This window comes from Eucalyptus grandis, chromosome 7, assembly GCF_016545825.1.
Source record: "Eucalyptus grandis isolate ANBG69807.140 chromosome 7, ASM1654582v1, whole genome shotgun sequence".
In the NCBI taxonomy this organism is placed as follows: domain Eukaryota; kingdom Viridiplantae; phylum Streptophyta; class Magnoliopsida; order Myrtales; family Myrtaceae; genus Eucalyptus; species Eucalyptus grandis.
The window spans coordinates 27,719,177-27,733,622 of record NC_052618.1 but is presented as its reverse complement, the minus strand read 5'-3'; the positions used below and the strand labels follow the sequence as shown (position 1 = coordinate 27,733,622).

The following is a 14,446-nucleotide window of genomic DNA, read 5'->3' as shown; positions in this document are numbered from 1 at the left end:
CTTGATAATGAGCCGATACTCATATGGAGAGACAGATTACGACTTTTCGTGACAAGGGTTTCTTTTTCTTTTTTTTCTAAGAGAAGATAAAACATTAATCTTAACTGATAGCATGGCTAATTTGGAGTTTAATTCGAAAACTCAACGAGGAATTTCAAGCCGACCGAGGAGATGGGCTTTAATATTGAGGCCCAATAAAACACTCAGTTGATCGAGTCTGGCTCTGGTCCAAAAGAGAAATGCAAAGGAAGGAAGCAAATATGTGCTTCCACCATATTTGCTTTTTGCTAACATTAGGTGTCTTCTATCTTTCAAACTATATGACTACTTATATCGGGTTATGCCCATACCGTCTTAGCAGAGTCGTACACTTGCCGCAAGCTAAGAAAATAATATATGCTGGGATTTAAACCTTTGATGACGCCTTTTAAGGTTTAGAATGATATTGAGTTTTAACTCTTCACACCTTTTAGAGAAAACCTTTCTTGGTCTTATTCTTTGAGGATGATAAAATGATCCTGTGTTGCAATGACTTTTTCATCATTGAAGAAAGAAATGTGGGCCTTCGATTCAATTTTGGGTTTTATTTTTGGTCCTTTTTTACACCAGTGCTATTAAAACTATCATAAAGTCTCACACCTACTATAGAATAATTGGTTAATCGAATGAAATTTTATATCCAATTCACCAACCTAAAATTATTTAAACGTAAAATTTTAGAGTCACCCAAAAGATTTTCTTTTCTAATTTTTGTGTAAAAGATGAAAAGTGTTGGAAGTTTTAGGTGTGTTGTAGCTGTCTTTACTGTCTTAAATTGTACGTAAAGCCTAAAACCTCTCACAACACTTGGACCCAATTTTGCAATTAATGGGCATAACGGACCCTTTACCTACTCGGGAGACAAAGTCCAAGCTTTGTGACACGCTGGGGCAAAGAAAAAGAACAAGTATGTCCATTAAATATCAAGCGTGCCTCTCAAGATTACTTAAGCTAATGATTATGTGAGCAAAGTGAGGTAACATTTGAATGATGCATATGTGCTCTATTTTTTACCATGGAGTCTCGATTCGTTTCGAATGCATTATATGTTGACATGTGCTGTTGGCCTTATTGAAATATGCAGTTATATTTACGAGTAGTAAAGAAATATGTGTCGAGATCTTATACAAGCGACATGAATTGAAATATATTTGAATTGGCAATGCTTTCTCGACCCATCAGAATTTTTTATCCAAATAATAATTTGAACTCTTGCATGCATTTTGGGTCATCATATGAGCATTAATCAAATGGAAATTAGTGGGGCTCTCATTTTTATTTGATAATGGCAAGTGGTTGAAATGTCATTTGGTGGCGCATTAAAGGGAGACAGAGATTTTTCAAAGGTGGGGTTTTGGCCTGAGAGCTTCTTTCTTCTTCTTTTTCTTCTTAGGTCCTGTCACAGGGAGTGAAGACAGAGGAAATGGAGAAAGCCATGACAAAGGTTGGGACCTTTTGGATAGCCAAGAAAGCCAAGCGAGAGTTCTCCAACATCGCCGACGACCTTTCAGTACGGTCACATACGCAATTATTCGAAAAATTTCCCCTTTCAATGGCATCTGCATCGGTCTGATTTCATGAATTTTGTTGTCCTATGAACCGGTAATGTCAATGTCTGCAATGGTTTCTAAGCAGATGGAAGTTGTGTGCGTCTTGGTAATGACTTAGCAACAAGCTTCCTTGTTCATTAAGGTTGTTCGATGGTCCTTTTTGTTATTTGTGGTATCATTGCATAATAGGGTCGTCGATGCGCATGAATTGCAAACTAATGCAGCTCCCTTAAGTCATTATAGATCCGACGTTTTATGTTACCTCCCTGCGTACTGCTGGTCTCATGTTGAGGTGCCTTTAGGATCTCTCCCGGTCCGCATATGCTTTGTCTTGTGTCTTGCCTCTCCCTGCAGATGGCTAGCTTTGGCTGTCGAGCACTCGTCTGATTTCTCAGTGTCTACTCGAGAATACTCTCTTCTTGTATCAGTCGCAAAGAGGGCGGTCCAAAGAGTAACTGGACAATCATAAGCGAAAAATGTTGATACATTTCTAGGCATAGACAGATGGTTATTCGATCCCGAGAAACACGCTTCTTGCATTGCCCGGCATATTCATCTCCTGACACTCTTTCTCATGAATGCGCGCGTGTTTGCAGTCTATATCGGGCACGGTCGAGGAGAAGGCGAAGTGGGTCATCAACAAGCTGAAAGGTACTGAACTGTTTTCGCTTTGGCTATTACAATAGAACAGTGACGACAACTGGGTCAGGTCGAGTGCATCATGCTGCTGTAATTTTATTGCATCTGCGGCATTGATGAGTCTTGAATTCCACCCAGATCAATTTTGGTTGCAACTCTTAGTCCTTGACAGATATCATACGACCGTTTCTTGAATCCAACAAGAGAGTTTCAAGAAGCCCTGCATCTGCCGTTCCCTTTGCTGATGCCTTTGCTTGTTCCTCGATCAGGCAAGCCGCCGAAACTGCTGCCCGATCTCCTCCGGGAGCACAACCTCCCCGCAGGCCTCTTCCCTCGGAACGTCACGTGCTACGAGCTCGATGCGTCCAGTTCGAAGCTCGTCGTCTACTTGCCCTCCGCCTGCGAAGCCAGCTTCAAGGACGGGTCCGTGGTGAGGTACGCGAACCGTGTCAAAGGGACGCTCTCCAGGGGAAGCTCGCCGGGATTGAAGGCATGAAGACCAAGGTCCTGGTGTGGGTGAAGGTCACCAGCGTGGCCGTCGAGAGCCACAAGTCCGACAAGATCTGGCTCACGGCCGGCGTCAAGAAGCCGAGGCCTAGGGACGCGTACGAAATGGCCCGCGACGCCATTCGTGTCGATGAGTTTTGAAATTTTCCTAGTCGAATTGCACCATAAAATGGCGAGCATAATAGATCTATTATCAATTTTGGTGAATTCATCTTTGTTGTACAAATTACAGAATTTGTCATTTAAGACGTACGAATTGAAAATTGAGAAAATGATACAAATGAATTTTAAACTTTAATTCAAAGTGCAATGTGATTTTTGATTTTTAATTTGTTTAATACAATTTTTAAAATTTTAATTTATTCATTGTAGTTCCTGAATTTTAACCTAATATTCAATATGATCCTTGCATTTTTAATATGTCCAATTTAGTCTGGTTTGATACATCTTCAATTTAGTTTATGAACTTTTTATACATATTTAATTTAATCACTAGTTATGACTAGAGATATAAATATGTTACTAAAAGTCCATGGATCATATTAAATAAATTAAAAATTCAGTAATTATATTACATATTAAATCAAAATTAAAGAACGACTTTAAAATTAGTGGATATTTGGCCCGTGTGGACCTTGGAGTCATACCATTCTCTAGGTGAGATATGCTTATCAAGTTCTGTAGTCGAATTCGATTCTCGATAAGCACGAGACCAAATCGTAGCGTCCCGAAGACGCCAAGCGCCCGCTTATATCCATCCTCATCCGATCACGACTTTCGGGACCCGATCCGACGGCCAAGGACCGATGGGGCCCCACTAATTCCGCCCGGGACGAAACCCTAGCGCCCCGATCAGCCTCGAGAGCCGTACGATTTCGACGCATACATATAAATGCCCCTCTCCCGTCGACTCCCCTCCTCTCTCTCTCTCTCTCTCTCTCTCGCCATCCTCTCGGGGCTCCGCGAACCACGCGCCGGCACCGCCCTAGACGCGCCCGAGAGCGACCCGACCCGCCGCCGCCGCCGCCGCCATGTCGGACGAGGAGCACCACTTCGAGGCCAAGGGCGACGCCGGAGCCTCAAGACGTTTCCCCAGCAGGCCGGCACGATCCGCAAGAGCGGGTACATCGTCATCAAGGGGCGCCCCTGCAAGGTAATCATCGCGCCGCGATGCGGATCTGTGGTCCCGCGAGATCGGGAGATTTTTCCGCTTCGTGCGAGTTGTGACTTCCGATAGGTTGTTCAAATGCGTGGCTGGTGATTCCGATCGAGATCTGTTGGGTTTCTTTATCCTCGCTAGTTGACTGTCGTTTGATTTCTGCGCTGGTTCTTGAGATGCGACGGTGCTTTCTCTTGAAGCGGTGGGCCAGTTTTTTTTAAAAATAAATTATGGTGGCCTGAAATTGACGCCGGGTCAATGAATATGCGTATGCGTTGTGCCTGAAATTCGAGGGAAATGGATCTGTCCGTACTGGTTGGGTGCTGTTGGTCGATCTTAGCCGTGAGTCGCTTACTGGTGCGAGCTTCTGTTCGGGATTCGTGCTAATCGGCGTCTCAATTTGTTTGATATTCGCGCGATCGCACTGACGGTGTTGTGTCCTCTGTGTTCGGGACTCTTGTTGTTGGTAACTCTGCTGTCCCTCTTGTGTTCCTTTTCTCTTTGATCTACTGTATGATTTCGGAAGAAATTCTTTCATCTCCAGTCTGATTGTTGCTCATCTGATGGTGCTCATTTCAGTGAATGGGTAATATTCAATTAGAACCATGTTGCTGGGGTGTTAAATTATGGAGAATGTTCGTTGTTTTTGTGACTAGTTCTCTCTTCTTGTGTCGACATTTCGTCTGTTGCTAGTGGATTTTGTCAATGTTTAGTGATAATATATAGTTGATATGAGCACGAAACAATGCTCTTTGAGATCTCTTGGGAGTACTTTTCCGCTACGTTCTTACACTTTGATTTACGGTAGATTTTCGGCTGCATGTATTGGTTTCTGGGGTGAAACTAATTTCTTCCCTTGAAGGTCGTTGAAGTCTCCACTTCTAAGACTGGGAAGCACGGTCACGCCAAGTGCCACTTTGTTGCAATTGATATTTTCAATGGAAAAAAGCTCGAAGATATTGTCCCCTCATCCCACAACTGCGATGTATGTTTCTAAACATTCCCTCTATCGGGTAACTTGGTTGTTTTGCTACTTTTCTTTAGAGGGGGGGCTCATGGCTTTTTGCATCTTGCAGGTTCCCCATGTCAATCGTACTGACTACCAGCTTATTGACATCTCTGAGGATGGATTTGTATGAGCTACCTTGGTTTCCCCCTACCTTTATTATTTTGTTTTGCTTTGATTTTGCAAGAGGCGTTGACTAGATTACTTTCTTCAGGTGAGTCTGCTAACTGAAAATGGGAACACCAAGGATGACCTGAGGCTCCCAACTGATGATAATTTGCTGTCTCAGGTTAGTTATTTGGCAGACTGCCCAATCTAAGTTTCTTCATTAGTTTTAGCTAGATAGGAGTGAGTGGTGCAAACACTGTGTTAAATGCAAAATGATATATTCTCCCTACTGATCTGTGTTATCTTAGCAATGGGGAATTATCATCTACATCTTTGTTTGCTTGTTCCTTTGCAACGGAAAGTCTGTGCTGATCTCAGGTCATTCTACTGGTGATTGCAGATTAAGGATGGTTTTGCTGATGGAAAGGATCTGGTGGTGTCTGTGATGTCTTCCATGGGAGAAGAACAGATCTGTGCTCTTAAGGACATTGGCCCAAAGTAATAACAGCATGGTGCTCTTCGTACTTTAATTTATCGATTCTCTAGCGAATTTTGCCAAAGATGTTATAGATTCCATGTTAAGGTGCTATATTCTTTTGGGTTCTGGTTGTGGAAGTGTATTTGAGGTGAGACCTGTACTAGATTTGAGATACTTTGCTTTGGAATGCATGGTGTCGGGTTACTATTCAGCTGATGACCATCTGTAACAAGATGGGCGAATCTGCCAAAGAGTTGAATCGAACTTTTTTGTTAATTGTTGCGCTTTCATCTATTTTTTTGGTTCTTTTCGACCGCTTTACTCATTTAGAGCTAGAGATTGTTATTTCCCAAGGTTCTTTAAAGTGCGCTGCCTATGTAGCTGGGTTAAGCTTTACTGTTCTTTCTGGGCGCTACCCAAAAAAGCATTTAGATACTAAGAATTACTTGTCATGCGTACGAAGGCAACGTATTTCATCCTCTGTATTCTTACCAAAGTACAATTGGCAATTGAATGTCTTTCTAGTTCTATAATCTACACTGCAGAAAGCCGGAGGCCTGAATTAGTGGATCCATATGGGCCCAATTCTGGCTTTTTCTCTAGTCAAGAAACTGTTTAAAAAGATAACGAAATTATAAATCATCGATTAGCCAATGTATGGGGTGCGACCTGATAATAATGCGAGAGGGAAAAGTTTGCCTGTGGGGACTATGGGACTGATTTCTTTCACGATGTTATCATATTCCAGGTTAAACCTTTCTTATCAATTATTCGCTGAAAAGAAAAGTTGCCCTTTTATTGCCTGCTTTGTGCTTATATGCAACCTCAGGAAATTCTGTTGGTCACGATCAAACTCGACACCTCAGTCACAACTACAAGGGAGGTAGGAGACGGAGAATATTCTAACGGTAGGTATGCATGTGTTTCTTAATTATATGATACAATTAAGTGAACAATGTTTCTCATCCAGCACAAAAATCGATTTTCCCGTGGCCATTGCGTGTCTTTCTTGTTTATATCGTGTTGTTCGTTTTGGCTGGAATGATCTACTTGAGCTGTCGCTAAATGCCGGTTTTGAACAGTGGCCGGTTTTCATGTCGCGCTCTATCATCATTTACAAGGAAATTCACTGATCTTGCTCTGCATGTCTTTTAACGAGTAACATTCCATAAGCATTTCGCCCACTGTATATGCTTACTGCGATTTTCTTTTCCACGGAAACACATTTAGGTTTAGAAATGATGGTTTACTCTGGAAAACAGATTAGTATCTTAGAGCTTCTCTGAAATACAACTGGAGGGTTAAAATCTACATTGGAGAATTTGCTTCAGATTGCAAACTTAGAAAGTTTGGCTTTGATTGGATTCCATTTTTCGTTTGAAACGTATGTGAAGATACATCTGATTTGATCTGATTCTCATTTGAAACGTCTATGCGGATATATTTGATTTGACTTCATTTGATTCTCCTTCAAAACTTCTGTGTGGATTTACTTTACTTGGTTTGAGGATTTCTCATAATCCTATGGATATGATCCTTGAAAATTGCTTGATTTTAGGGTGGTGCTTTTTTTTTTTTTTTTTTTTTTCTTTTTCTCCGGAGCAAGATTGGTGGTTGAGTGGAGCTTGCATAACAACTACTCCCATAACTATGGTTCTTAATATAGCCAGTAGCCACGCCTTTCAGGTTTGTTGTCTTGTCAATAGCACGGAGCAAGTCTCAACCCAAAAGATTGAAAAATTCTCTGTGCATTTATGATTTTGGTCAATTGTTAATCAAAGTGCTCCTTGATGTTCACTCAATTACAAACCCAGCAAGAGCAAAAACTCAAGACACATTCCTGAGAAGTAGCAAGCCTATTTCTCCAAGGTAATAGCCATGTCGACGTAGGTGAAATAAACGCGAGATGTTGTAAAAGAGTCTCCTGCTTTTTGCTGGCTCCTCCACTTGTGGGATCTCTCTTTGTTTAACCTCTAAGCTTCCCATACAAGGCACGAGTTGGATCTTTTTATGTTTTGATGATCCTGACTGTTTGCCTGAGTTCTCTATTCTAGCAACGAAAAAAAGCAAGTCTCCGAAGCCCTATTTTTTTATTCTTCTGCTTTACGTATATCGCATGTCGGCGGAAATGTACAAGCAAGAAGGACAATCCCTCTCCGGCCCCTCAAAACTCCAACTTCAGTATCTGTCCTGACTCTGAACTCTTCAGGTTCTCGGGAGTTCTAATGTTGTCGTCGTAATCACCGAATTCAATCCGGAAGTAGCGTTGATCTTCGCTGCCACGGATGATGGAACTGTTCTTACAGCTTTTGAAGAAAATGCAGGTGAGGATTGTGTCGAGAACGATGAGTATTGAATACAAATAGGCGATGAGCCACCCTTCCATGGCCACTGGAAATACTGGCCCGTTCTTCATGCTGTAAGCCCTCATGACCCGGAATTGAAACAATGCTTCTGTGCCGGCCAGGGCCAAATTCACGGGCACCGCCAGGGAAAGAGCAGTTGAAGTTGATCCCCTGATCAAGGCGCATGCCTTTAGAATCGCAACGAATCCGCCAGTTCTCTCCATACCTGATAAGACTAGTGCCAAGTTGCATATCACCAGAGCATGCGCTAAGATGATGGAGTAGACAACTGCGCCGGTTGCCGAGAGCAGGAGGTCGTAATTCGAGGAACCGGGCTGAGGTCCCCCAAGGCAGTTGAATGCGAAGAAGAGGAGGAAGAAGGCGGTTGAGTTGGCGGAGAGGATCACAAGCAAGTTGCAGATGTAAGTGGCGAGGAGTGGCCTATAAATCGATAGGAATGAGGAGAGCGAGGACGGGACGGATGGCTTCGTCCCGGCGAGGGACAGAATCACGGAGGACTTGGCGATGAGGAGGAAGGAGAGGGCGAAGGGGAGGGCGAGGACCGAAGAGGACAGCGTTTGGGAGAGCTTGAAGTTGAGCAGGGCGAAGAATTCAGACGAAGGCGGGAACCCGGCCGCGTCGAAGAGGTCTCGTAGGCGGGAGTGTATCGCCAGGACGAGAGATGACGAGGCGGGAACGAGGGCTTGCGAGAGGAGGATGGAGACCGAGAAGGGCAGCACGAGCAGCGCGGACGTCGAGGTGAAGTAGTGGTAGTTTTGAAGGAAAGTGTGGATCGATCTTCTCAGGATCTTCCTTGTGGAGGCCATTGGCGTTCTTCCTGGTGCCTCTTCCAGGGAGGAGAGTTAGGACGAAGGCACGAAATGGGTGGGCGTTGTGCGTTTCAATTCGTGAAAAAGAGAGAGAGAGAGAGAGAGAGAGAGAGAGAGAGAGAGAGCCCTGCAAGGCTCTTGATGCTTCCCCCTCTTTTCAAGTAAATCTTTGCCTCTCTCTCTCTCTCTGATGTGGTTCTCTGTGTGGTTGTGTAGTATGTGTTAATGGTGGGTGATCAGGAAGGTTGGTGCATTGGAGGAATAGATAGGCCAACAACTGAAAACTAACGAAATCCGCAAGAGTTAAAAGAAGTTGGGGGGGTGTGTGTGGTGGTGGTGGCGAGGAATTGTGATTAACAAGGTGACTTCCTTGGACTCATTAAGGTTTCTGTCTTTGGGATCTACTCTCCAAAATCCATTTTATAAGTTGCCAAAAAAAAAAAAAAAAAAAGAAAAAAATCTGATATGGGGTTGGCATTGAGATTGAGCTTTTTTTCTTCCATTGGGTCGGGTCCTGGGTATACCCAACTCTTGAGCTGGAGGTGGTGTCAAATGAACATGGCTTTCCCTTTCGAAGTACTTTTCTAGAGGTCATTTCTTGTGGGGCATTTCTTCTTTTTTTCTCTCCAAGGTCAAGCCCTTTCATCTTCTCTTTACAACGTTGCTTGTACACACCATTCTCGTGTTTAGCAGACAGCAAGACACGAGGGAAGCCTGAATTTTCATTTCATCCTCATTTTTTTAATTGAACCATCTTGTCATTTCTCATTTTTTAATTGGACCATCTTGTCATTCTTATCATGAAAACAAGCGCTTAAGAGCAGGAAGGCAACGTTTATACCGCAACGCAAATTATCGATTAGGGAAAGTTTAGATGAGTATCATTTAAAAAGTGGGACCTGGCAATAAGCAATAATATTTGGTTTATGGAGCAATTTGCAATTCAAAAGAAAACGGAATGGCCTTCCTTTTAAGGTGATGGTGATTTGATGGGCACGCTAATGCAAAAGTGGGTGGGAGGGTCCATGGCTCAAAACTATTTTTGCAGAGCTCCTTGTGGGCAGTGATGGATCCTTAGCCTTCAAGAATAATAAAAGATAAAAAAGGGAATAGGAATGGATGGATACGTGAATAAGAATAGCGTAGATTGTAGACGCATCTGATGTCGGTTTGCTTCTTCTTCAATCAAGCATTGTGATGATACAGCAAAATAGGGAAAAAAAAACAATAATAGTTATTATAATAATAACAGTAATAGAAAATGAAGAAAAGTGGGGGAGAACTGCTTGGTTTGTAACGATGCTTTTGGTAGGAAAATAGATGGGTTAACAAGAAGGAATACAAGAATTGTTGACCCAACTGGTATTTATGACGTGGCGTTTCCAGTTTGCAAAAACCGATGATGTCTTTTTTCTATTATTGTTATTTCCTTTTGATTTTTGTGGGTAGGAAGGAATAGAATGGATAGCCACGTTTGCTTCCAATGGTGGTCAATTGGTATTCTTTTCACAGGTTAACTAACCCATCAATGCATCTAGATTTGGTGACCTTCTAACTTCAAAAAGGTCGAACCTAAAAACACACACACACACACAAAGAAGAAGAAGAAGAAGAAGAAATTGAGCAAGTTGTATTTCTGTCTGCTTGAGTAGTGACACCAGGTAACAAAAAAATTTAAATGGTTTACGTTGTTATGTTTTGATTATTATTTTGAATCTATGTTTTCTTCACTTTTAGATAATTCAAGTTCAGTTCACGGTGAAACAACAAAATTTTATATCTTTAAAAGTTAGGGGCAGTCTGAGATTAAATTCGACTAAAACAAAATTCAAGTCTAGCATACTCCTTGTTTTCAAAATAGAAATTTCAATTCAAGATAAGAAATCCTTCCTTGTTAATTGGAGGAAAAGGTCAAGGTACACCATTTACTAAGACAAAAGCTTTTGCTGTGACGGCCAAATCAGGAAAGAAAAAAGCAAAGACATTCCAAGGAAGCAACTACAAACCGCAACATATTGTGTAAATTACTACTTTGTGCATTTGTGGACAAATGTATTTCAAGATTTTAAATTAATTTTTTAAAGAAAATCATCGTGGGATAAATTAGGTACAGAATTTTATGAAAACATGTGTGAGATAAACATAATTACTATTTTATGCATCTGTTGTGAATGTGGATATTTATAAGATAAGTGAAGACATCTGAAAAATAAAAAGAGAAGAAGATCAAAATATAAGGTTTCGTTTATTTCACGGAGAATAAATGATTTGAAAAATAATTTTCAAAAAATAATCACTTGTATTGCTTAAAATAATTAGTTAATGGAAAATATTTTTAATATCGACAACAATATATATCTAAACATTTCTGTGAAAGGTGAAAAATTTCATTTATTCATTTTTGTAAATAATATATAGTAATTATTTATAGGAAAATATTTTTCAAATTATTCATTTTTTAAGAAACAAACAGACCCTAAGTGTTTATATGACTTGATTAGTTTTTCGACTTTGAACCATTAAATTAAGTTGCTTAATTAATCATGAAAACACGTGCTAATTTAAGAAAAGCCCACGCCACACTAATAAAAAGGCAAAAAATCTCAAATGATTGGATTTGATGCTTTTCAGTTGGTGGGTTGCCTTCATCAATGAATATTAGTTAGAACGTGCGTTGTCACGATACAATCGACGCTTCAGCTCTTTCATTTTGGGATGAAATTATATTTACTAAAATTGCTTGCCCAGGAAAATATTTCTTTCTCGAAAGTCGTGGGCAGTCAAATTGAAATAAATCCAAACAAGGCCCCCCCTCCTTATGGAAAAAGCATGAAGAGTCTATCGATTGGCTGTTTCAATTTGAAATATTTCTTTCTCGAAAGTGTTGGGCAGCCAAAATGAAATGAAATTCAAGTCAAACAAGCCCACCCCTCCCTTATGAAAAAAAGCAAGAAGAGCATCGATTGGCTGCTCAGAATGAAATAAAATTCAAGTGGAACAAGCCCCCTTCCTTATGGAAAAAGTAAGAAGAAGAGCCTATCGATTGGCTGTCCAAAATACAAAATTCAAGTCAAAATGGGAGTCTTCCCCCATGAATCGGAGGAAAAAGGCCGAATTGCACAATTTATTAGGACTAAAGCGATTGCATCCCCCAAATGAAAGGCAAAGACATTCCAATTGGGCTTGGGCTTGGTCTTGGGCTCCTCGTTTAGTAGCCCCCAATGTAGCAGACCATGTAATTGGGCCACTTTTTATGGGCCTATGCCCATTTAGAAAGCCCAACATCCAAAAGGCCCGATTTCGGATCGGTTCATTCTGGCAGCCAATCTTGGGCCCGAGCCTCGTGGACGATGGGTGGTCGTCTCATTTACACGGAAACGCCGGCGGCCGGTTCGGGTGGCGCGCTTGCCTGGCTGCTCTGACTCCGTCGTCTTCTCTCGAAGCTTTCCCACATCTCGCGATCGCGCTGTCGATCTCGGCACGAAGCTTTCCTCCATCATCGCGAGCAGGATTTCTCCGCCCCTTTTCTCGATCCCACAGCGCGGTCTTCCGGTGGAGTCATCGCCCGGTCGGTTCGGCGAGAGATGGTGGGACCGAACGGGGTCCGCCGGAGCCGCCGCGGCGGGGGCTCCGGCGGCGGGTCGTTCCGGGGAATGGTCGATGGTCGTCATCCGAGACTCCGCCGCCGCCGCCGCCGGGGGCGGGGGCGGCCGCGACGGTGGCAAATACGGAAGCTTGAGCGTGTTCCCTCCGAGCGACCATGAAAATCTGCACGTCCCCTCCGGGCCCTGCGGAGGAGAGGGAGGCCCGTCTCCGGTTTTGGCTTCGCCCCTCGATTCGCTCTCCTCCCCGTCGCAATTTTTCACTTCGTCGCCGTCCGCTTCTTCCTCTTCTTCTTCGTGTTCGTCTTCATTTTCGTCGTCCGATGTGGATGAGGAGCTCCAAGATGAACCGCGGCCGTCGGGTTCCGCGGTCCAGGTCAGCGAACCGGGTCGACACACGGGCTTGCTGGAATTCGGGTTTAGAGTTTTGGGGTCGAAGGCTTTTGCTGCTGTAAGCTCCTTCTTTGGCCGTAGCTCTGCGAGGGGAGGGCTGTTTTGGTTGTCTGTTGCTTCGGCGGCGGCGGTGCTGTGGTGGGTATACACGCGATTCCGCTTGCTGCGGATGAGACACAGAGAGAGAGTGGATGGTTTGATGCGCGTGATTAAAGAGCGAGACGAGGTTAGTTTGATTACACGTGAAGTGTTTGTTGAAATTCCCATTAGAGAATATGGCTACAAAGGCTGGTATGGATCGGATCAGCGTGGGCCAAGCGTCGAATTGTGATCTGTTTTCCTTTGGATCGCCCAAATTCTATTCCTTCCCCAAGGCATAATTATGTTGTGTGGAACAACTTGAGTGCATAGGTTGATGGATTCAGTCCTTGCCATTTTATTGTGTTATGATATTTGGGATATTGGATTTGACTCTCATTGAACTCTCATTTGCAGAAAATCGCCCGTCTCCTGCATCAAATTGCTCAGATGAATGAGGTGCTGCTGTCGCGGCACAAAGCTTTGATTTCCAAATTGCCCGGATGAGTAAGAATTGGGACTTATGGACGACATTGTGGAGTATGCAGCTTTTATTATCGACATTCTTTTGTCTCGAGCAAGGCCAAACTTGCTAGATTTAGATGCTTCTCGCCTCAAAGCCCTCTGAACTGGATGATGATTGCAGTAATGCTTCCCTCTACAAGATTGTGACACCAGAGGTTTAGAAGAACATCTAGAAGGGATCACGGATTTAGGCCCTGGATAAGTTGTCTAGTCTTTGGAGCCTTGCTGGTGTACACGTGCTTGGGTTGGTCTGACCATATCCTCTTGTACTTTGTCTCAGTTTGAGGTCCATCTTTCTGCTGAATTTATCCTTGTGAGGCTTAATATTTCGATTAGCCTAATGGGATTATATCCTAGATCAAGTATCGTTGTGCAGTCAGTGAATGTCGCCCGAGTTCTACTTGTATTGACTCATTTTTGTTGTTTCTTCTTGTACTGACTGCTGCTGCTGTTGTTGATCCTTTCTTTCTTTTTTGTTTTGGGTTCGTGCTGCGCAAGGCATGTGGCTTGAAAAGGTTCTTTTGAAGAATCAACACGAGTTTCCTCTACCTTGCAATGCAAAAATGTGGAAGAAAACCATGTGGCAAGAAAGAAGAAGTCACATACGTTTTGCTTCTTCCATGAGAAACGGTAGGTCTGATCAAAGAGGGAGTCACGCCCCGACCGATTGGGTCATCTGTATTTAAGGACTCCCTGTCTATTGTTGAAAAAGGTAGTTCCTCATTTAATCCTTTTGACCTAAATGAACCCACGAGTGGGTTTATTGAATTCATGAAAAAGTGAGAATTCATACTAAAACCAGGCTCGAATTAATGGTGTGTCCGGCAAAGGAGATGATCAACCGGTGTTAGCCTGATTTAATTAGAAATTAACGATCTTGTAAGCATTGAGTACACGTATGGGTTAAAAAGTCACGTATTAGATCTTGCCGGCTTGATGGGTACGTCTGTTTTTCTTTTTAACGAAATCCCTGTTAATCTCAACAAAGATGTTGTATCTCTAATTTGGTCCATTGATTTACTCTAAATTGCAATAAATCATATCACCTTGCAATGCAAAAATGTGGAAGAAAACCATGTGTCAAGAAAGAAGAAGTCACATTCGTTTTGCTTCTTCCATAAGAAATGGTAGGTCTGATCAAAGAGAGAGCCATGCCCTGATCGGCTGGGTCATCTATATTTAAGGAC

The 14,446-nt window shown here is 42.7% G+C and overlaps 2 protein-coding genes and 2 pseudogenes across 3 annotated transcripts; 3 read left to right on the top strand and 1 right to left on the bottom strand.

Moving 5' to 3' along the window:
* Window positions 1-1,372: 1,372 nt before the first annotated feature.
* On the top strand, window positions 1,373-3,039 carry LOC120295432 (annotated as a pseudogene).
* Window positions 3,040-3,659: 620 nt separating this feature from the next.
* LOC120296390 lies at window positions 3,660-5,762 on the top strand (annotated as a pseudogene). The gene is made up of 5 exons (XR_005553337.1): window positions 3,660-3,888; window positions 4,757-4,879; window positions 4,971-5,027; window positions 5,115-5,189; window positions 5,409-5,762. The product of XR_005553337.1 is annotated as a eukaryotic translation initiation factor 5A-2-like (transcript).
* A 1,456-nt stretch (window positions 5,763-7,218) lies between these two features.
* LOC120296363 lies at window positions 7,219-8,745 on the bottom strand. Its single transcript, XM_039318258.1, has one exon. It carries the CDS (start codon window positions 8,656-8,658, stop codon window positions 7,651-7,653), a length of 1,008 nt encoding a protein of 335 aa, XP_039174192.1. The 5' UTR covers window positions 8,659-8,745; the 3' UTR covers window positions 7,219-7,650.
* Window positions 8,746-12,027: 3,282 nt separating this feature from the next.
* On the top strand, window positions 12,028-13,631 carry LOC104425988. Its single transcript, XM_010038883.3, has 2 exons — window positions 12,028-12,882; window positions 13,152-13,631. Exons 1-2 carry the CDS (start codon window positions 12,322-12,324, stop codon window positions 13,239-13,241), a joined length of 651 nt encoding a protein of 216 aa, XP_010037185.2. The 5' UTR covers window positions 12,028-12,321; the 3' UTR covers window positions 13,242-13,631.
* Window positions 13,632-14,446: the final 815 nt, after the last annotated feature.